At 48.1% G+C, this 21,635-nt stretch overlaps 1 protein-coding gene across 2 annotated transcripts in view; it reads right to left on the bottom strand.

Annotated features, from left to right (window-relative positions):
- The window catches only part of ugdh (UDP-glucose 6-dehydrogenase), a 55,461-nt gene that overhangs the window by 12,543 nt on the left and 21,283 nt on the right, over positions 1 to 21,635 (bottom strand). For both annotated transcript variants that reach the window (XM_038791393.1, XM_038791394.1), the window contains exons 4-8: positions 17,143 to 17,343; positions 16,688 to 16,885; positions 15,968 to 16,115; positions 14,946 to 15,040; positions 14,157 to 14,287 (exon numbers count right to left, since the gene is read on the bottom strand). In XM_038791393.1, the coding sequence (XP_038647321.1) occupies positions 14,157 to 14,287; positions 14,946 to 15,040; positions 15,968 to 16,115; positions 16,688 to 16,885; positions 17,143 to 17,343 (773 nt within the window). The remainder of the gene's footprint in view (positions 1 to 14,156; positions 14,288 to 14,945; positions 15,041 to 15,967; positions 16,116 to 16,687; positions 16,886 to 17,142; positions 17,344 to 21,635) is intronic.

Here is a 21,635-nt window from a genome sequence, read left to right as displayed (position 1 = left end):
TCCGGCGCGGGCCTAGCCCCCAAAGGTGCGGAGAATTCCGCACCTTTGGGGAGGCCCGACGCCGGAGTGGTTGGTGCCACTCCGCTACGCCGGGACCACCCCGCCCCGCCGGATAGGGGAGAATCCCGTCCCATGAATTTGCTTCAATTTGAATCTGAAAAGGTTTCTGGAGCAAGCAATGAGATGGGTTAAGGATTTGCCCAGTCCACTCTGTGCATTGGTTTTGTAACTTTAAGAATGGGATAAAAAATATTAATAAAAAATAATATTTTGAACTCTCGGTAGGGACAGGAGGTCTACAGTTAATTCAATAAGCGGTTTAAATTATCTGTGAAGACCTTGGATCAAAGAAGCTAAATGCACCTTTGTAAACAAGAGGGTTTCGTTTTTTTTTATAAATTTAGAGTACCCAATTCTTTTTTTTTCCAATTAAGGAGCAATTTAGCATGGCCAATCCACTCTGCACATCTTTAGGTTGTGGGGGTAAAACCCCGCAGACACGGGGAGAATGTGCATACCTTGCACAGACATTGACCTGGGGCCGGGATCGAACCCGGATCCTCAGCGCCGTAGGCAGCAGTGCTAACCACTGGGCCACCGTGCTACTCTTTTTTTCTTATAATAATCTTTATTGTCACAAGTAGGCTTACATTGCAATGAAGTTACTGTGAAAACCCCTGGTCACCACATTCTGGTGCCTGTTCGGGTACACAGAGAAATAATTCAGAATGTCCAAATTACCTAACAGCACACCTTTTGGGACTAGTGGGAGGAAATCAGAACGCCCGGTGGAAACCCACGCAGACACTGGGAGAACGTGCAGACTCCGCACAGATAGTGACCCAGCCGGGAATCTTGGTGAACTTAGCAAGGAGGGATGGCAACTCCATTATTCTATGGTTCACAGAATCAAAGGGTTGTTTTGAAGGTAAAAGATAATTGGTTTGACTTTCTGCTTGGACCATCCCAGATATGCCACAAGGCTATCGTGATAGGTTGCAGGGAACAATCCTTTCGTTTGGGAGTGTAAAAGTGTGTTTTCTCACAGACACAAGCAGAGTGAAAACTACCAGCCAGGTCAGCTTCATATGCTGGGACAAGGCAGTTGGGTAGCTGCCAGAGCCAGAAGATGGAGCCTAGAGGCAATTAGGAATCAAGGGCAGTCCTGATCTGGAGTCACTAAACAAGAATTTCAAGAAGGGCCCATGTTCGGAATGAAAAATCCAAGTGCAGGAGGAATTGAAATTGTCAAATCTGCCTGGTAGGGCCAGTGGAAGAGATCGGTAGTGGAAACTTTGCAGAGAAAAAAAACTCTATTAAAGTCTAAGTGCCAGGCTGCAAAACTGAAAAGAATCAAAGTAAAAGAGCCTTCAAGATCCTGAAATATTTAGGAGGACTCGTATTTGGAACTGAAAACAGCACAGGAGATAATGATCTGTGAGATTTTGAGTTTAAATAATAAGAGTTTATAAAATATAGTATTAATTTAATATTATTTGCTTTGTCTAATATTTTTGCAGTAAAAGTTTTGGTTCAAAATGTGAAAACTTATAGCATAGGCTATTTCAATTAATAACCAGGGGTTTGTATTATTTTTAAAAATTAATGTCTGCCTCAACATCATAAACAGTGGGGGCTCTTTGCAGGATTTCAAACTACAGGCTAAGACAGCTCTGCTGCAGTTTGCTCAAGGTTAAGCGAACAAGGTTTCACAGTGGTCTTCACTGCATGTATTAAAAGTTGAAATGGCTTTCTCAATTGTTGCAGCTTTTCTTGAGAGAGAAGATTTATTACAACAATTAACAAAGATTAATTTAAAAGCAATAGCAGAAATTCTACAAATAGAGTTAAAAGTAGTTGTCGCAAAAACTTAAGTTGTTGTGATGTTGGCTCAACATTTAAAACTTGTGGAAGAAAAGGCTGACATAGATACAGCACAGTTTAAGTTAGTCAGGATTCAGCTGCAATTGATGCACCTTGAGACAGAGTTCCAGGATGGAAAAAGAAAGAGAAAAAAAGAAATGAAAAATCTTGAACTAAAATAGAAAGAAAAAAGGAACATAAAAAGCTTGAACTAGAAAGGGAGGAAAAGAGCAAAAGAAATGGAAATGCAGAAACTTGAACTTGCATTCCAAAGAGAAAAAATTGAAAGGGATAAGGAAAGGGGGAGAGAGTTTCAAAGGGAGGAAGAAACAAGGAAATCTGAACTGGATAGAGAAAGGTTTTGTGTACGTGGACAGGGAATACCTGACAAATTAGACAATGACTTGATCTCCAGCTTTTTGATTTAGCAAAAATATTTGCTCGCTCATTCACTAATTTAGTGAGGAAGGGGTTGAAAGGTATTTTATCTCCTTTGAGAAAATTGCTACTACATGGCGTGGCCACAATAGAAGTGGGCCATTCTTTTATAAAGTGTGTTAGTAGGGAAAGTATCAGATGTCTATTTAATATCCTGCAGATGAACAGTTTTCCGATTATGAAACGGTTAAGGGGTGGCACGGTGGTGCAGTAGTTAGCACTGCTGCATCATGGTGACGAGGACCTGGGTTCGATCCCAGCCCCAGTCATTGTCCGTGTGGTGTTTGCACATTCTCCCCGTGTCTATGTTGGTCTCACTCCCTCAACCCAAAGATGTGCAGGGTAGATGGATTGCCACTTAATTAGGAAAAAAAAAGAATTGGGTACTTTAATTTTTTTTTAATGAAATGGTTAAGACTGTAGTGCTTAATGCATATGAGTGGGTTCCACAAACCTATAGATTAAAATTTTGGACTTTGAGGAAAAGACAGATTCAACTATAGAATTTACCAGGGAGAAATAAATGGTGATTTTGGTCAGTGAAGTTAGACGAGACTTTTAAAAATGTGAGAAAAATGCTATTAAATGGAAGAATTAAAAAATAGTACTACAGAGAAATCATGGGTGACGGTGCTTCTTCAAGTTCTGGGCCACTTCTCCCTCCTTTAAACCTTCTCACATCCTTTAGGTGGCCAGAATTGGGAACACTATTCACAGTGCGGTTAAATTGTTTCATATAGGCTGAGCAAAACTTCTTGACTTTTTGTACTTAAGCTTCCATTTATAAGGCTGATCAAAAGTTGAGATTTCAGCACGATAAACTTTACAACCATTGCTTTATCAGGACAACTAACACACAACTGGTCATTCATATTCCCCAACCAGTGCTGCTTCTTTGAACCTGGCCTTATGCAATATCCGGACAATAACAACTAAAATACTTGAACTTCACAAGCACTGCAAACATCAATCCCACATTGATGAGGTCAGAATGAGAATATCTTGAATTAACAGTGATATGTTCTCTTGGCGCATGACTCCTGGTTTCACATCCAAGTTTAAAATGGGAAAACCTTCCACTAAATTAGCACCAATTAAATCACCTGCAATAATGTGCTATTTCTAGCCACACAAATAGGACCAGTTTGTGGATAGGTTTTTGGGGAGTGAGGAGGAGGAGGGGCGTGTGTGTGTGAGAGAGTCCGGTTCACCACCCAGTCCCAGGGTTCACACTCTCACAATCTCTCACATTCACTTACACTCCCCCACTCTCATGCCAAACCATTCAGAAGCAGGAGGTTGGGTTGGGAAAGTCCCAGCCCAGGGCCTCATACCATTGAGAGGCAATTTATTTTTGATTCTGGTTTCTTCTTTGATTTGAAATAATATACATATGGTTGGTTCAAATTTGTTTTTGTTTTTTTAATGAGTTAGATAATTGAACTAGAAATAGTTGCTAAGAGCATTTCAATGATATCACACATACTTAGCAATGGTGTCTGACTTATTAGTCAAAACAGGGAAGATGATTTTATAAATTATATAGAAAGCTAGTCATAAAAAACATAAAGAACTACTGAAGAAATTAATAGTGAAGGGATTATTAATATGATTTAAGGTACATATGAACATAAATATTAGGAGCAGGGATAGGCCATTCAGTCCCTTAAACCCATTCCACCATTCCCATTGACCCATTTATCCCAACTCTCTTTTTCCTGTTAGCTAATCCTCTATCCACATTAATATATCACTCCCAACACCTAAGCTCTTGTGGTAGTAATCTTTTTTTAAAATAATTTTTATTCAAGTTTTTCAATGACAAATTTTCTCCCCACAATTTTAAAACAAACAAGGCGTGGTCCCACACCAACATAAGAAAAGAACTCCCCCCCCCCCCCCCCAATAAATAATAACAAAAAACCAACAGCAATACAAGAAGAAGAAAATAACAACATCGCAAACCCACCGCTGCAAAAATAAACCCCCGAACCCCCCCCCCCCCCAAGTTGCTGCTGAGACCGACCACTCTCTACCACTTCGCCAGGAAGTCGAGAAAGGGCTGCCACCGCCGAAAGAACCCCTGTACCGACCCCCTCAGGGCAAACTTCATCCTCTCCAACTTGATGAACCCAGCCATGTCGTTGATCCAGGCCTCTAACTCGGGGGCCGCGTATCCCTCCACTGCAACAGAATCCTGCGCCGGGCTACTAGAGACGCAAAGGCCAGAATGCCGGCCTCTCTCGCCTCCTGCACTCCCGGCTCCGAAGCTACCCCAAAGATTGCGAGTCCCTGCCACCCCCTTCCAAAACCTCTCCAAGGCCGGACAAGCCCGGAACATATGGGTGTGGTTCGCCGGGCCTCCCGAACACCTCCCACACCTGTCTTCCCCTCCGAAGAACCGGCTCATCCTTGCCCCTGTCATGTGAGCCCTATGCAGCACCTTCAGCTGAATTAGGCTGAGCTGTGTGCAAGAGGAGGAGGAATTCACCCTCTCCAGGGCGTCCGACCACGTTCCATCCTCAATCTCTTCCCCTAGCTCTTCCTCCCACTTTGCTTTGAGCTCTTCTACTGAGGCCTCCTCCTCCTCCTGCATCAGCTGGTAAATAGCCAAGACCTTTCCTTCACCGACCCACGTCCCCGAAAGCACCCTATCCTGCACCCCCCTAGGCAGCAGCCGCGGAAACTCCGCCACCTGCCTCTTAACAAATGCCCTGACCTGCATATACCTAAAAGCGTTCCCAGGGGGGAGGTTCCACTTCCCCACCAGCTCCTCCAGAGTCGCGAACTTCCCATCCAGGAAGAGGTCCCCAAACTGTCTGATGCCTGCCCTGTGCCACCTCCCAAATTCCCCACCCGTTTTCCCCACCGCAAAACGGTGATTGCCCCGTATCGGGACCCAAACTGAGGCCTTCACTTCCCCCCTATGCCGCCTCCACTGTCCCCAGATTTTAAGGGACACAACCACCACCGGACTCGTGGAGTACTTTGCCGGGGGGAGTGGAAGTGGGGCCGTCACCAAAGCCTCCAGACTCGTGCCCGCACAGGACGCCACCTCCAATCTCTTCCATGCGTCAACCTCCCCTTCCGTCACCCACCTGCGAATCATCGCCACGTTCGCCGCCCAATAATATCCACACAGGTTGGGCAGCGCCAGGCTCCCTACCTCCCTTCTTTGCTCCAAAAATACCCTCCTTACTCTCGGGGCCTTCCGCGCCCACATGAACCCTAGAACCCTACTTATTCACCCTTCTGAAAAAGGCCTTTGGGATCAATATGGGGAGGCACTGGAAAAGAAACAAAAACCTCGGGAGCACTGTCATCTTAATCGACTGGACCCTGCCCACCAACGAGAGCGGCAGCGCATCCGACCTCCTGAACTCCTCCTCAATCTGCCCCACCAGCCGCGAAAAGCTAAGCCTGTACATGGCCCCCCAGGTCCTAGCCACGTGGACCCCAAGATACCTAAAGCTCCTCTCAGCCCTCTTCAACGGGAGTTCACCTATCTCCCTCTCCTGATCCCCCGGGTGCAGGACAAACAACACACTTTTCCCCACATTGAGCTTATAGCCCGAAAAGTCCCCAAACTCCTCAAGTATCTTCAGCATCTCGGCATCCCCTCAGCAGGATCCGCGACATACAACAGCAGATCATCTGCGTACAGCAACAACCGGTGCTCCCCCCCCCCCCCCCCCCGCCCCCCGCACAATCCCCCTCCAACTCTTCGAGTCCCTCAGCGCCATGGCCAGGGGTTCAATCGCTAACGCAAAGAGCAGGGGAGACAAGGGGCACCCCTGCCTCGTCCCCCTGGAAAGCCGAAAGTCCGCCGACCGCCTCCCATTCGTCACCACACTCGCCACCGGGGAGCTGTACAGCAACCTCACCCAGCTGATGAACCCCTCACCAATCCCTCCCTACCAGTGCCGGCCCCGCCCCCAATTCCTCCGGTGCAGGAAGAAAGCCCGCGCTTCCAACCCGAACTCCGCCCCTCAACCCAACACGCGGGAAAAAGACGGACACATGACCCATCGGGACCCCAAACTACTCCCCAACCCACCAGTGGACATAACAAAAAAAAACACCACAGTAAATAAACAACAGCCCAGAAAACAACCCCGAAAAAACCAAAATAGCGAAAATGAACAGGCAACATCAATCAGCAAACACAGCCAATATAAACGACAGGATACCCAGGGGGGCAAAGCCTCCAAACAAAGTACATTTTTCCCCAGCCCCCCAGTCCTCAGTTCGAGTCCAAGTTCTCTGCCTGGACAAAAGCCCAGGCCTCATCCGGAGAGTCAAAATAGAGCTGTAAGTGACCCAGAGGCGAGCCGGCTGTAGAAGGCCAAACTTCACCCCCTTCCTATGAAGCACTCCTTCGCTCGATTGAAGCCAGCCCTTCTCTTCGCCACCTCCGCGCTCCAGTCCTGATAAACCTAACGTCCGGGTTCTCCCACCTGCTGCTCCTCTCCTTCTTCGCCCATCTCAACACGCACTCCCGGTTGACCAAGCGATGAAAACGGACCAGTACCGCCCTGGGCGGTTCGTTCGGCCCGGGCTTCCGCTGCAGCACTCGATGGGCGCCCTCCAGCTCCAGGTGACCACGAAACGACCCCGCACCCATCAGTGAGTTCAACATTAGGACCACATAGGCCCCGAAATCCGAACCTTCCAGCCCCTCCGAGAGGCCCAAAATCCGCAGATTCTTCCAGCGGGAGCGGTTCTCCATCTCCTCCATCCTTGCCAGCCATTTCTTTTTTTTAAAATAATTTTTATTGACATTTTTCGATACAAACATTTACCCCTACTACATTTAAATTATAACACAACAATCCCCCTGGAAAATCCTCCCCACGCCCTCCCCCGCGCGCACCCCCCCACCCTCCCTCTCCCCCCCCCCCCCCCCCCCCCCCCCCCCCGCGCTATCAGTCTAGCAACCAAACCGTTTTTCCCTTTCTGCCGATGGCCTCGGGCAGTCATTGCCCGCGACCCCCCTGCTGACGTGCTCCCTTCGTTGCTATCCCCCCCCCCCCTCCCTTCCCCCCCCCCCCTTTCTCCCCGGGTTGCTGCTGTTTCGGCCTCCAGTTCCTATCTCTGATCCAGAAAGTCAAGGAAGGGCTGCCACCGCCGGAAGAACCCCTGTACCGACCCTCTCAGGGCGAATTTGATTCTTTCCAATTGGATGAAGCTTGCCATGTCGTTTAACCAGGTGTTAACACTTGGTGGCCTTGTGTCCCTCCACTGAATCAAGATCCTTCTCCGAGCTACCAAGGACGCAAAGGCCAATATTCCGGCCTCCCCTGCCTCCTGTACTCCTGGCTCCACCCCAACCCCAAAAATCGCTAGCCCCCACCCTGGTTTGACCCTGGTTCCCACCACTCTCGATACCGTCCCCGCCACCCCCTCCCAGAACTCTTCCAGTGCCGGGCACATCCAGAACATATGTACATGGTTCGCAGGGCTTCCCGAACACCTAACACACCTGTCCTCACCCCCGAAGAACCGACTCATCCTAGTCCCCGTCATATGGGCTCTGTGCAGCACCTTAAATTGGATGAGGCCCAACCTTGCGCACGACGACGACGAATTGACCCTCTCTAGGGCATCCGCCCATGTCCCATCCTCTATCTGCTCTCCCAGCTCCGCTTCCCACTTGTCTTTCAGCTCCTCTATCGATACCTCCTCCACCTCCTGCATTATTTTGTAGATGTCCGAGACCTTCCCTTCTCCGACCCAGACCCCTGACAGCACCCTATCACTCACCCCTCTATCGGGAAGCAAGGGAAATCCTTCCACCTGTCGTCTGGCAAATGCCTTCACCTGCAGGTACCTAAACGTGTTCCCCGGGGGGAGCTCAAATTTCTCCTCCAGCTCTCCCAGGCTCGCAAACCTCCCCTCTATGAACATGTCCCTCAGTTGCCTGATGCCCGCCCTGTGCCAGCTCTGGAATCCCCCGCCAGTGTTCCCCGGGACAAATCTGTGGTTCCCTCTCAGTGGCGCCGCCATCAGACCCCCCACTTCCCCCCTGTGTCGCCTCCACTGCCCCCAGATTTTAAGGGTGGCCGCCACTACCGGATTCGTGGTATACCTTGTGGGGGGGAGCGGCCATGGTGCCGTTACTAGCGCCCCCAGGCTTGTATTGCCGCAGGACGCCCTCTCCATACGTTTCCAAGCTGCCCCCTCCCCCTCCATCACCCACTTGCGCACCATCGATGCGTTCGCCGCCCAGTAGTATCCGGAAAGATTGGGTAGCGCTAATCCTCCACTGTCCCTACTCCGTTCCAAGAAAATCCTTCTCACTCTAGGGGTGCCATGTGCCCACACATAGCCCATAATGCTGCTAGTTACCTTCTTGAAGAAGGCCCTGGGGAGAAAGATGGGCAAGCACTGGAACAGAAACAAGAACCTCGGGAGGACCGTCATTTTGACTGACTGCACCCTCCCTGCTAGCGACAGCGGTACCATGTCCCACCTCTTGAACTCCTCCTCCATCTGCTCCACCAGCCTTGAAAAGTTCAGCTTGTGGAGGGTCCCCCAGTTCCTTGCCACCTGCACCCCCAAGTACCTGAAGCTCTTTACTGCTCTCTTAAAGGGGAGCCGCCCAATTCCCTCCCCCTGATCTCCCGGGTGTATCACAAAGACCTCACTTTTACCCACATTTAATTTATATCCCGAAAAGTCCCCAAACTCCGCTAGTATTTCCATTACCTCCGGCATTCCCCCTTCCGGGTCCGCCACATATAACAACAAATCATCCGCATAGAGTGATACCCGATGTTCCTCCCCTCCCCTTGTCAGTCCTCTCCACCCCCCTGAACCCCTCAGTGCCATCGCCAACGGTTCGATCGCTAATGCAAATAGTAAGGGGGATAGGGGGCATCCCTGCCTGGTACCTCGATGGAGCCCAAAATACTCTGACCTCCTCCCGTTTGTAACCACACTCGCCATCGGGGCCGAATACAGCAGCTTCACCCCCTTGATAAATCCCTCCCCAAACCCAAACCGTTCCAGCGTCTCCCACAGGTATTCCCACTCCACCCTATCGAATGCCTTCTCCGCATCCAGTGCTACCACTATCTCAGCCTCCCCCTCCACTGCTGGCATCATAATCACATTCAACAGTCTCCGGACATTTGTGTTAAGTTGTCGTCCCTTTACGAACCCCGTCTGGTCCTCATGGATTACCCCTGGCACACAATCCTCTATTCTGGTTGCCAGGACCTTTGCCAACAGTTTGGCATCTACATTCAAGAGGGAGATAGGCCTGTAGGACCCGCACTGTACAGGGTCTTTGTCCCGCTTCAGGATCAAGGAGATCAGGGCCTGTGACATTGTCGGGGGCAGAGCCCCCCCCTCTCGCGCCTCATTGAAGGCTCGCACCAGCACTGGACCCACCAAGTCCACATACTTCTTATAAAATTCCACCGGGAACCCATCCGGCCCCGGCGCCTTCCCCGCCTGCATCTGGCCTATCCCTTTAACTAGCTCCTGCAGCTCTATCGGCGCCCCCAGCCCCTCCACCCGTTCCTCCTGGACCTTTGGGAACCTCAATCTATCGAGGAAGTTCTCCATTCACCCCCTCCTCCTGGGCGGCTCAGACCGGTACAATTCCCTGTAGAAATCCCTGAAGACCCCGTTCACCTCTTGCCCCTTCTGCACTACGTTCCCTCCCTTCTCTCTCACTCCCCCAATCTCTCTGGCTGCATCTCGCTTGCGCAGCTGGTGTGCTAGCATCCTGCTCGCCTTTTCCCCGTACTCATAAACCGCGCCCTGTGCCCTTCTCCATTGCGTCTCTGCCTTCCTAGTGGTCAGTAGGTCAAACTGGGCCTGTAAACTGCGCCGCTCCCTCAACAGCCCCTCCTCTGGTGTCTCCGCATATCTCCTGTCCACTTCTATAAGTTCCCCCACCAGTCTCTCCCTCTCCTGCCTCTCCTTCCTTTCTCTGTGTGCCCTTATGGAGATCAGCTCTCCTCTGATCACTGCTTTCAGGGCCTCCCAGACTACCCCCACCTTCACCTCGCCCGTGTCGTTCGTGCCCAGATATCTCTCAATGCCCTTCCGCACACCTCCTCGTCCGCCAGCAGCCCCACATCCAGGCGCCACAACGGGCGCTGGTCCCGTGCTTCCCCCAGTTCTACCTCTACCCAGTGTGGTGCATGGTCCGAAATCGCAATGGCCGAGTACTCCGTGTCCTGCACTCTCGAAATCAGCCCCCTGCTCAGTACAAAAAAGTCTATTCTGGAGTACACCCTGTGGACGTGGGAGAAAAAAGAATACTCCCTCGCCCTTGGCCTGCCAAATCTCCAAGGGTCTACCCCCCCCCATCCGCTCCATGAACCCCCTTAGCACCTCTGCCGCTGCCGGCCTCCTATTCGTCCTGGAACTCGATCTGTCCAGCCCAGGGTCGAGCACTGTATTGAAGTCCCCCCCCATGATCAGACCCCTGCCTCCAGACCCGGAATGAGGCCCAACAGGCGCCTCATAAAACCCGCGTCATCCCAATTCGGGGCATATACATTCACCAGCACCACATTCTCTCCCTGCAGCCTACCCTTCACCATCACGTACCTACCCTCCTTATCTGCTACCACCTGCGCCGCCACGAACGACACCCTCTTTCCCACCAAAATCGCCACCCCCCGGTTCTTTGCGTCCAAGCCTGAGTGGAACACCTGTCCCACCCACCCCCTTCTCAGGCGTACCTGGTCTACTACTCTCAAGTGAGTCTCCTGCAACATTGCCACATCCGCCTGCAGTCCCTTTAGGTGTGAAAAAACCCTTGATCTCTTGACCGGCCCATTCAGCCCCCTCACGTTCCAAGTAATCAACCGGGTCGCGGAGCGACCCGTCCCTTTCCCCTGTCTATTAGCCATGTCCTGTCCCCTGTTCGCCCCGGGTCGACCCTCCCCTTCTGACCCGTTCCCCATGGCGATGGCCCCCCCCCCCCTCTCCTCCCGTTCTTCCCTTCCCGTCCTCGGCCTTTCCAGCAGCAACCCGGTATCCCCCCCTAACCCCCCTTCCCCCCCCCCCCCCCTGGCTAGGACCCCTCCTAGCCGCGGTGTATCCACCATCGTACTCCCGAGAGTCAGCTGGTTTTCGCTGACCCGGCTGCCCCTGCCACACTCCGACTCCTCCCGATGTGGGGGGGGAGGGGCCTCCCCCCCCCCTTGCCATCCCTCTCTGACCCCGCTTCAGCGCGGGAAAAGCCGCCATTGCTGGCCACACCCCACTCTTTTCTCCTCCCCCTTCCCCCGTCCCGCGCGCGGGAAACAGGGGAAAGCCCGCGCTTTCGCCCGGCCACACCCTACCCCGCCATCTTCAATTCCACCCCCGTCCCCATCCAAGCCCATAAAAAAGCCCCCTTAAAACGAGAGGAAGAAAAAAGAGAAAAAGAAAACACGCATAACCAACTTGCACCCCCCCCGTCCCGCCTCCCCAACTTAACAATATAACAATATAAATAACAAATCTCAAATAAATACATAAATACATAACTATGCCTGCATAACTAAATAACTAAATAACTACCCAATAATAACGTATTTAACCATCACCCTCCATCGAACAGAACAGTAACCATAACCCTTAAAGAACAGATCAAAAAACAGTAAAAAAAAAAAAAACCCCCCCCTACAACAACAATAATCAAGGGAAGTTGGCAACGGGAAGAGCCACACAAAAAGGAACAAAGAAACCCCCCATAACACAAGTTTCAAAGAAACCAAACGACCTATCAACTTTAACCAAGTTCCGACCTGGCCTAAGAAAGACATGGGCCACTTTATCAGTCAAGGGTACTCGGGCGGCCTCGACCGCCGGCGTTCCCAAGTTCTAGTTCAGGTCCAGCTTTTCCTCCCGAACAAAAGTCCATGCCTCCTCTGGGGTCTCAAAGTAATGGTGCTGGTCCTTGTAGGTGACCCACAAGCGCGCTGGCTGCAGCATTCCGAACTTGATCCTCTTTGCGTGCAGCACCGCCTTCGTCCAGTTAAACCGGGCCCGCCGCTTTGCCACCTCCGCACTCCAGTCCTGATATATCCGCACCGTCGAATTCTCCCATTTGCTGCTTTTCTCCCTCTTGGCCCACCTCAGCACTTTCTCCCGATCACAGAGACGCTGGAATCGCACCAGCACCGCCCTCGGGGGCTCGTTCGCCCTAGGCCGCCTAGCCATGACCCGATATGCTTCTTCCAGCTCCAGGGGCGATGGACCGGCCCCCTCTCCCATCAGGGAGCTCAGCATCTCCGCTACATATTTCGGGAGATCAGGCCCCTCCAGGCCTTCTGCTAGGCCCAGGATCCTCAAGTTCTTCCGCCTCATTCGAGTGTCCAGCTCCTCAAAGCGGCTCTGCCATTTCAGGTGGAGTGCCTCGTGCACCTCCACCTTTCCCACGAGGACCGTGGCCTCCTCCTCCCTTGCAGCCATCTCCTGCTGCAGCTCTCTTATCGACGCCTCTTGGGTCGCCTGGGCCCCCATCAGCCTTGTGGTCGTCGCGTTCATAGACTCTAAGAGTTCCACTTTCAGCTCCGTAAAACACCGGAGGAGAGCGGCCTGCTGCTCCTCCGCCCATTTTCTCCAATCTTCTAGTGCGCCACCGGCCGCCATTTTGGTCCTCTTCCCCCGCTTTTTTCGGGGAGCTGCTGCCGCTTTTTTTGTCGCCCCACTCCGAGTACCGACCATAAAGTTGGTCTCACTCTCCTCAGGGAGCCTTCCCCCACCGGGATTCGCCTTTACAGTACCGTCGGGGCCCTCCAATCGGCCCTTAAACACCTTTGTCGCAGGAGCTGCCAAATGTGCGACTTAGCTGGTCATAGCCGCAGCCGGAAGTCCTTGCCAGCCATTTCTTGTGCAGTGCCTCGTGCGACTCCGCTTTCACTGCCAGGCCCAAAAGCTCATCCTCGTTGTCCGAAGCCTTTTGCCGCAGCTCCCGAATCTCCACGGCCTGGGCTGTCTGAGTGGCCACCAGCGTGTCCAGCGAGGCCTTAAACGGCTCCAAGATCTCAGCTTTGAGCTCCTTGAAGGGGCGCTGAAGCAGCTCCTGCTGCTCCCGCGCCCACTGCTGCCATTGCTTCCCCGCCCGCCGCCATCTTGCTTTTCTGCCTCTCGCCTTCCTCTGCTGTAAAGCCGACTATTGGACCGCTCCACTGCGAGTCCAGTTCATCCACCAGCCGCTGGGCACACTGGCTGTGTTTCCCCCCGGGGGAAAGTTAAAACAGCGCCGTTGCGGGCTCTTAAAAGAGCCCGAAAGTCCGAAAAAAGTGGGAGCTGCCGAACGTGCGGCTTAGCTCCGCATCGCCGCCACCGGAAGTCATCCTGTTAGTAATCTTTTATGTAACACCTTCTCGAGTGACATTTGGAAATTCAAGTATACTACATCTACTGGTTCCCTTTATCCATACTGCTTGTTGCATCCTCAAAGATCCTCAAGCATGATTTCTCTTTCACAAAAGCATGTTGACTCTACCCAATTGTATTTTGAGTTTTCTAAATGTCATGCTATTACTGTAGGTTCAAGCATTTTGCTAATGGCAGATGTCTGGCTAACTGGCCTGTTGTTAGTTTCCTGCTTTCTTTCGCCCAACCTGCTGGAGTAAAAAAATGGCAGCTGCATGGGCATTTTCTTTTCACAGTTAATTCCGCAAGGTGGTCAGAAATAAATGTTCCTTTTATCAGTCTTTATCACATTGATTTCAGTTAAAGATAGAAATTCCTACAAGGTGGATGCTATTTCGAGAATACAGTCAAAATGTTTTCCCACAGAAAATGTCAAGATAAAATTGTTTTCAATATTACAGTACTGCACGTGCAACCATATATTATCACAGAAAAATTGAAGTGTATCAGAGTAATAAAATTACCGGGTGTCTCCAGTGTCCTTTTTGAAAGCAAAGCCTAAAAGTGCAATCTTTTTGCCTGTCACAGTATTGAAGAGGCAGCCAATAATGCGGGAAGCAAATCTCCTCCGCTGATAATCATTCATGTCAATCACCTAAAAGAAATCAAGTTTTAAAATGACAAAATGGGCCGAGTGTGATCTGTAAAAACAATATACCAGATATTCTTTCAATGCTTTCGTTTTCATTTTTCAGGTGACTATCACTTAACTAACACAACTTAACAAAAGCAACCAAGAAAAGATTTCATAAAATTTAACCTTGGATATATTGATATTAATTCCGTTCTCTCACTTTATACTATAGATAGCCACCTGCTGAATGTTTCTCTTAGCTCGGTGAAGTCTGGATACCTTGTGGGATTAACTGCAGCTTGTGGTTTCTTTATTCAAGGAAGGAGGGAGCCAGAAGCCAGAAAATAACTAAACGGCAGTTGGCCTGACATCTGTCATTGGGAAAATGCTAGAATCTATTATTAAGGAAGAGGTAGCTGGACATTTAGAAAGTCCGAATACAGTTGGGCAGAGTCAACATGGATACCCATTCCAAGAAACAGATACTGACATCGTCCACCGTGAATTTGTTTAATTTGAAAATCATTTCTTTGAATGAAATGGATACAGAATTAAACATCCTGAATAACATATCTTGCTAAATGAATAATTTGCCCACTGAAATTGTTGTGCACGTCAAAAATAGCTGCTGAGCACCAAGTTCATGATATCATTTCTCTGACATATCTCAAGAATTTACCTGCTGCCAGTATAGAGCCACTTCAGGTAAATTCAATGCTTCACATAAATACACCAGGTTCAGAACGTCTTTCTGAAAACAGCTCCCTCCAAATCCTGAAACGGAATAAAGGCATTGCCTAATAAATGTATCTTCTAATCCCAATTAGGATTTGTAAACTAAATAAGGATGGATTTTATAGTATAAGAGCGGGATTCTCCGGCCTCTGACACTGAAATCGCATTCGGTGATCAGCTGGAGAATCCATATTGGTGCCGAAATAGGGGGCAGCACAACTTTTACCATGCGCTGTGCCCTCCAAATTGGCGTACCGGGATGGGCTCAGGATGTTACCTGAGGCCCTCTTCCCGATGCTCTGCCCCAGGTGGGCCAAGTTCCCAACGGCGTCGGTCGCATGTGGACTAAGTCCAGCGCTGCCACAGTCAGGGGGAGCCAATCTGTGGGCAGGGGGGGCTTTGGTGTGGGCTGGGGGCACTGATGGGGGGTGGTCCGGTGTTGACAAGGTGGGCCAAAGGGGATCACTATTTGGCAGGCTGGGTCCACGCTATGCGCATGCTCAGCCACGGACCTGGCAATGCTCTGGCCGTATCTGTGCTAGAGCTGGGTGCTCTATGCTGCGGGTCTGCTAGCATAGGATCGGAGGATCAGTGGCCATTTTGCGCCGTTTCTTTGGTCATAAAACGCTATCGTTCCCACGCTGGCGTCAGCAGTTAGTCTCAAAATCAGAGAATCCAGCCCTAAGGTTTTGGTACATCAAAGGGACGGAGTACGTTATCTCCCACACAGTGATGTAAGAGAACACATAGACTGCACCTTGGGATCAATGTAGCATTGGACAGAGGTGTGTGGAGAAGCAAGCAATGGAGACAGCTCCTAGATTGGACTTTTAATGTACCTACATACATAGTTTCTAGTAGTTAATAAATACTCTTTTCAACTACCTAAAACTACATAATAAGGCCTACCGAACTACGCCCAAAACCTTACAACAGATCTCTGATTTATAAAAACAAATTACTGACCAATGCTGGCTTTGAGAAATTTGTTTCCAATTCTCTGATCCATGCCTATAGCACGAGCTACCTCCTCAACATCAGCACCAGTCGCTTCACACAGAGCACTGATTGAGTTAATACTGCTGATTCGCTGAGCGAGAAATGCATTGGCAGCCTAATAATAAATGGGGAAAAACAAATGACTGTTAAATGCCCATTGCATTCTGCCAAGTTACCAGATATCATGCTGAGGCTCTACATTGTCATGGGCAGATTGGATACAGTTATCATTAGTGAGGCATAATGGGCCATCTAGTTTCTGGAGATAGTTCAGAGCAAGAAGATTGATACACTATGTCAAAAGAAGAACCTACAAAGGTTCGGAATGTTCAAGCTCTTCCTCACCAAAAAGGGATCTTACTGAAAAAGAGTTAAGAAATAACTTGCATTTATTGGTATGTCTCAAAGCGTTTCAAAAACAATAAATTACCTTGAAGTGTGGCTATTATTTTACAGACAAGTGCAGCAAGCAATAGAATCACAGTTGGAATTGAAACCAACCCCCACACATACGAACACCTTTGTATAGCCTGAACCTATGTCTAGGCTTCACCCTTCCAGGCACAGAAACATTAAATTAAACACACTTAAACCATCCCTTATTTCTAATGTTTACCAATATAAATAGAAATCTTAAAATTACCTTTGTTTTCCGAACAATTGTAATAAAATTGAAAGTGAATGTACCAGTTTGGAAAGCTCCGAGGACCATGTGTTAGTAGTGATGATTTTGTCTTTTGGTACCCAATGCTCATACACAGTACAGAGTGCCCGAATCGCCTCCTGGCCCTCTGGTGTATCATCTCCACCAATCAGCACTCGATCTGGGTTCTTCAGGTCATTAATAGCCGTCCCTTCAGACAGAAATTCTGGATTTGACAGCACCTACATTGTAAATATGACCGTGGTCAGATTCGTTGCGAAGTGTGTGAGTCAACTGGCCAAAAAGCAGCTATAAGAGCGAGGACTGACAACATTTTAAAAGCATTTGCACTGTTGATATATTTAGTGCAAAGAGGAATTGGCCCCCTGCTGCTGATGTACTTATTAGCTAATTTAATGCTGTTATTTAGTATTAAGTGGACTGCAAAACTCCTTTAAATACAAATAAACACAATGGTTCTTGAGTTTCTTGAATTCACCTGTAGCGATAAGTTTGGCTTTTTGTTTGAATAGAATATTCTACGAATGCTCTCAGCGGCTCGCACAGGCACAGTGCTCTTCTCTGTAACTATTTTGTGTCCATTTGAGACTGCCACTATTCTCCGAGCACAGGATTCAATGTATCTCAGGTCTGCGGCTCGACCTTTACCCATTCCATACATCTTAGTGGGTGTGTTCACCTATTGCAACATAAACAGAGCATCCATGGTTAGGACTTTTCCTGTAATCTGAAAAAAAAATGAAAGACTTACATTTGTAGAGCACTTTTCAAGACCATTGGGTGCCTTAAAGTGCTTTACAGCTGATGAGCCATTTTTCAAGTGTAGTCACTGTTGCAATCTAGGAAATGTGTCAGCCAATTTGCACTCAGCAAACTCTCACAAACAGCAATGTGAAAACTGTCTAGATAATCTGTTTTGTTTGTGATGTTGTTTAGGTGGGTAAATATTGTCCAGGACACTGGGAATAAGTCTCTTGCACTTCTTCACATAGTACCAAGGGATCTTTTACATCCACCATTGAAGGGTAGACACTGCCTCATTTAACATCTCATCTGAAAGATACCACCTTCGGCAGTGCTGTACTCCCTCAGTATGGCAGTGGAATGTCAGTGAGGTTTGTGCTGAAGCCTTGGCATGGCCATTGAGCTTGGAACCTTGTGGCTCAGAAGCAAGATTGTGACCTGAGTCACAGCTGACACGGATACATGAAAGTCAAAACCTGCATAATCTTTCAATCAATTTTTATTTAACTAAAATATTTATTTCTTGTCTCTAATTTCTTACTTCAGTGTTTATAGGAAGGTTCTGCATCTTGGCTTCGATTTTTTATTTGGTGTCTTTGTTTATTGTTGAAAAGAGAGACACTTTGCTGAAGCATTTTTCTTGAAATTATCAGAACAAATGTACAAATACCAACAATCTCAACAATTTATACCATTGAAGAAAAGGATACTGATTGGTGTTCAAGTTGACTTTGATTGGCTGAGGCATTGCCATGAAGGAAACAATGGTAAACTATAGGCTACCCAAGCTCCCGTAATTCAAAAAATGTCCAAAGCTTAAACACATTCCATTTGTTTTCAGAGAATAGGTCCCTGTGTATAATTGGATGTTGCTTCTAGCAATTTAGTATATTTTCCACCAACAGGATGCTCCCATCAATTCAAAAAGATGTTCTGCCTACCACACAATTGAGCAACATTGTGTATGAATTTCAGTGCAGGTGCGATGCCAGCTACATATGCCGTATAGCCCAGCAATTGGCTGATCAAATCAAACAGCATGTTCCTATGGTTGTTCATAACAGGCAGAGTACAGATCATACTCAACCAACCCACATTTGCAAAACCCAAGATGAAGCATATACTGGTAGATGTGATTCTGTGATTGGGCAGCAATTGCTGAACAATGCTGAGTGTGCAAATAGCTATACTAACAACCAAGTTAAGATCATCAGAAAGATAATCAGTCAAGCTCATAACGTGGCACATTTACGCTTGCCAGAAACAACATAAGCAGGGATCCATTCTCTGCAATCAAAACAAATATGTCCAAGCCTCAGTTTTTTTTTAATTACCCAGGAACTTGGGAAGCCTATAGTACTCCATTGCTTTCTCCATTGGCTAATCAAAGTTGACTTGCGAACAAATCAGCACCATTTCTGCCTGTGGTCTGATACATACTCCCAAAAGATAAACACTTCCCCTCTTACTCCTTCATTCTCATCAAATATATTTGACTCTTGTATCTATACCTTCCCCATGTTCCATCACTGTAATTGTAATAGAATATTTGATTAACACTGCCACACATCCTTCCTTTTTCATACTTATCTCTCTTAAATATTTCGCAATCAGAAATTTTCTGGTGCCAATTCAATACTAATCCAAGCCTCATATCTCTTAATGTTATTATATGTACCCATCCATAGCATTCTGGGCTTGTTATTCTTCAGCTTTATTCATAAAACTCTATTTCATAAGACCATAAGTGCAGAATTAGGCCATTTAGCCTGCCATTCGATCATGGCTGATACATTTCTCATCCCCATTCTCCTGCCTACTTCCCATAACCCCTGATCCCCTTATTAATCAAGAACCTATCTATCTCTGTCTTAAAGGCACTCAGTGACTTGGCCTCCACAGCCTTCTGAGGCAATGAGTTCCACAGATTCATCACCATCTGGCTGAAGAAATTGCTCCTCAACTCTGTTTTAAAGTATCGTCCCTTCAGTTTGAGTCTGTGCCCTCGTGTTCTGGTTTCTCCTACTAGTGGAAGCATCCTCTCCACATTCACTCTATCTAGGCCTCTCAGTATTCTGTAAGTTCTGTAAGTAGGGGCTGTTTAGCACAGGGCTAAATCGCTGGCTTTGAAAGCAGACCAAGGCAGTCCAGCAGCACGGTTCAATTCCCGTAACAGCCTCCCCGAACAGGCGCCGGAATGTGGCGACTAGGGGCTTTTCACAGTAACTTCATTTGAAGCCTTCTTGTGACAATAAGCGATTTTCATTTCATTTCATTTTTCATTTCATTTCATTTCAAGTATCAATGAGATTCCCCCCTCATCCTTCTAATCTCCATTGAGTACAGACCAGGAGTCCTCAACCACTCCTCATATGATGTCCTATATTCAAGATCATTCTTATGAACCTCCTCTGGACTCTCTCCAAGGCTAGCACATCTTTCCATAGATAGGGGGCCCAAAATTGTTCATAACATTCCAAATGGGGCCTTATGCAGCCTCAGAAGTACATCCCTGCTCTTGTATTCTAGCCCTCTTCACATGAATGCTAATATTGCATTTACCTTCCTAACTGCTGACTGAACCTACACGTTAATTTAAGAGAATACTGAAGTTCCTTTGTGCTTCTGATTTCCGAAGCCTTTTCCCATTTAGAAAATAGTCTATGCCTCTATTCTACCTACCAAAGTGTATAACCTCACGTTTCCACAATATATTCCATCTGCCACTTCTTTGCCCACTCTCCTAGACTGTCCAAGTCCTTTGCAGCCTCATTGCTTCCTCAACACTACTTGTCCCTCTACATATCTTTGTATTATCTGCAAATTTAGCAGCAATGCCCTCAGTTCGTTCTTCCAGATCGTTAGTGTGTATCGTGAATACTTGTGCTTTTCAACACTGACCCCTGTGGAACACCACTGGCCACCGGCTGCCATCCTGAAAAAGACCCCTTTACCCCACTCTCTGCCTTCTTCCAGTCAGCCAATCCTCTATCCATGCCAGTACATTGCTCCCAACACCATGGGCTCTTATCTTATTCAGCAGCCTCCTGTACAACACCTTGTCAAAGGCCTTCTGAAAATCCAAATGGATCAGGTCTACTGATTCTCCTTTGTCTAACTTCCTTGTTGCCTCCTCAAAAATTCTAACAGATTTGTCAGACATGACCTCCCCTTGATGAAGCCATGCTGACTCAGTCTTATTTTATCATGAACTTCCAAGTACTCTGCAATCTCATCCTTAGTAATAGCCGCTAAAATCTTACCAACAACCAAAGTCAGGTTCCCCAACCTATAATTTCCAGTCTTCTGCCTCTCTCCCTTCTTAAACAGTGGTGTTACATTAGCCACTTTCCAGTCCTCTAGAATCCTCTCTGCCGCCAGTGATTCCTGAAAGACCACCACCAACACTACCACAGTCTCCTCAGATATCTCCTTCAGAGTAGTCCATCCACTCTGGGTGATTTATCCACCTTTAGACCTTTCAGTTTCCCCAACACCTTCTCCTTGGTGATGGCCACTACATTCACCTCTGTCCCCTGACTCCCTGAAAGTTCTGGTATCCTACTGCTGTCTTCCACTATGAAGACTGATGCAAAGTATCTATTCAGTTCCTCTGTCATTTTTTTGATCCCAATTACTACTGCACCAGCCTCATTTTCCAGTAGTCCTATTTCCATTCTTGCCTCTGTCTTACCTATTATATATCGAAAAAAAAAGCAATCTTCTTTTATATTACTAGCTGTCCTTGACTTCCCTTGTCAGCCATGGTTGCCTAGGCCTCCTCTTAGCATTTTTCCTCCTCCTTGGGATGAATTTCTGTTGTGCCTCCTAAATAACCCCCAAAACTCCTGCCATTGCTGTTCCACTGTCTTTCCTGCTAGGCAACCCTGGCCAGCTCCTCTCTCATTTCTTTGTAGTTACCTTTACTCAACTGTAAAACCATTACATCTGATACCAGCTTCTCCCTCTCAAACTGCATGTTGTGGTCACTATCCCCAAAGGGTTCCTTAACCTAAGTTCCCTAATCATTACACATCACCAAATCCAGAACTGCCTGTTCTCTAGTAGGCTCAGTCACAAGCTGCTCCAAAAGCCATCTCGTAGACATTCCACAAATTCCTTTTCTTGGGATCTGCTAAAATGCAAAGAGTGGCGAATGGTGGCTAGTAATAGGATATGGTTGAGATGTGATTTCCTCCATGACTGCATAGCCCGCTGGCACTCAGT

Source organism: Scyliorhinus canicula, chromosome 3 (assembly GCF_902713615.1).
Source record: "Scyliorhinus canicula chromosome 3, sScyCan1.1, whole genome shotgun sequence".
In the NCBI taxonomy this organism is placed as follows: domain Eukaryota; kingdom Metazoa; phylum Chordata; class Chondrichthyes; order Carcharhiniformes; family Scyliorhinidae; genus Scyliorhinus; species Scyliorhinus canicula.
Note: the sequence above shows the minus strand (reverse complement) of the source record. Positions and strands in the feature narration are given on the sequence as shown.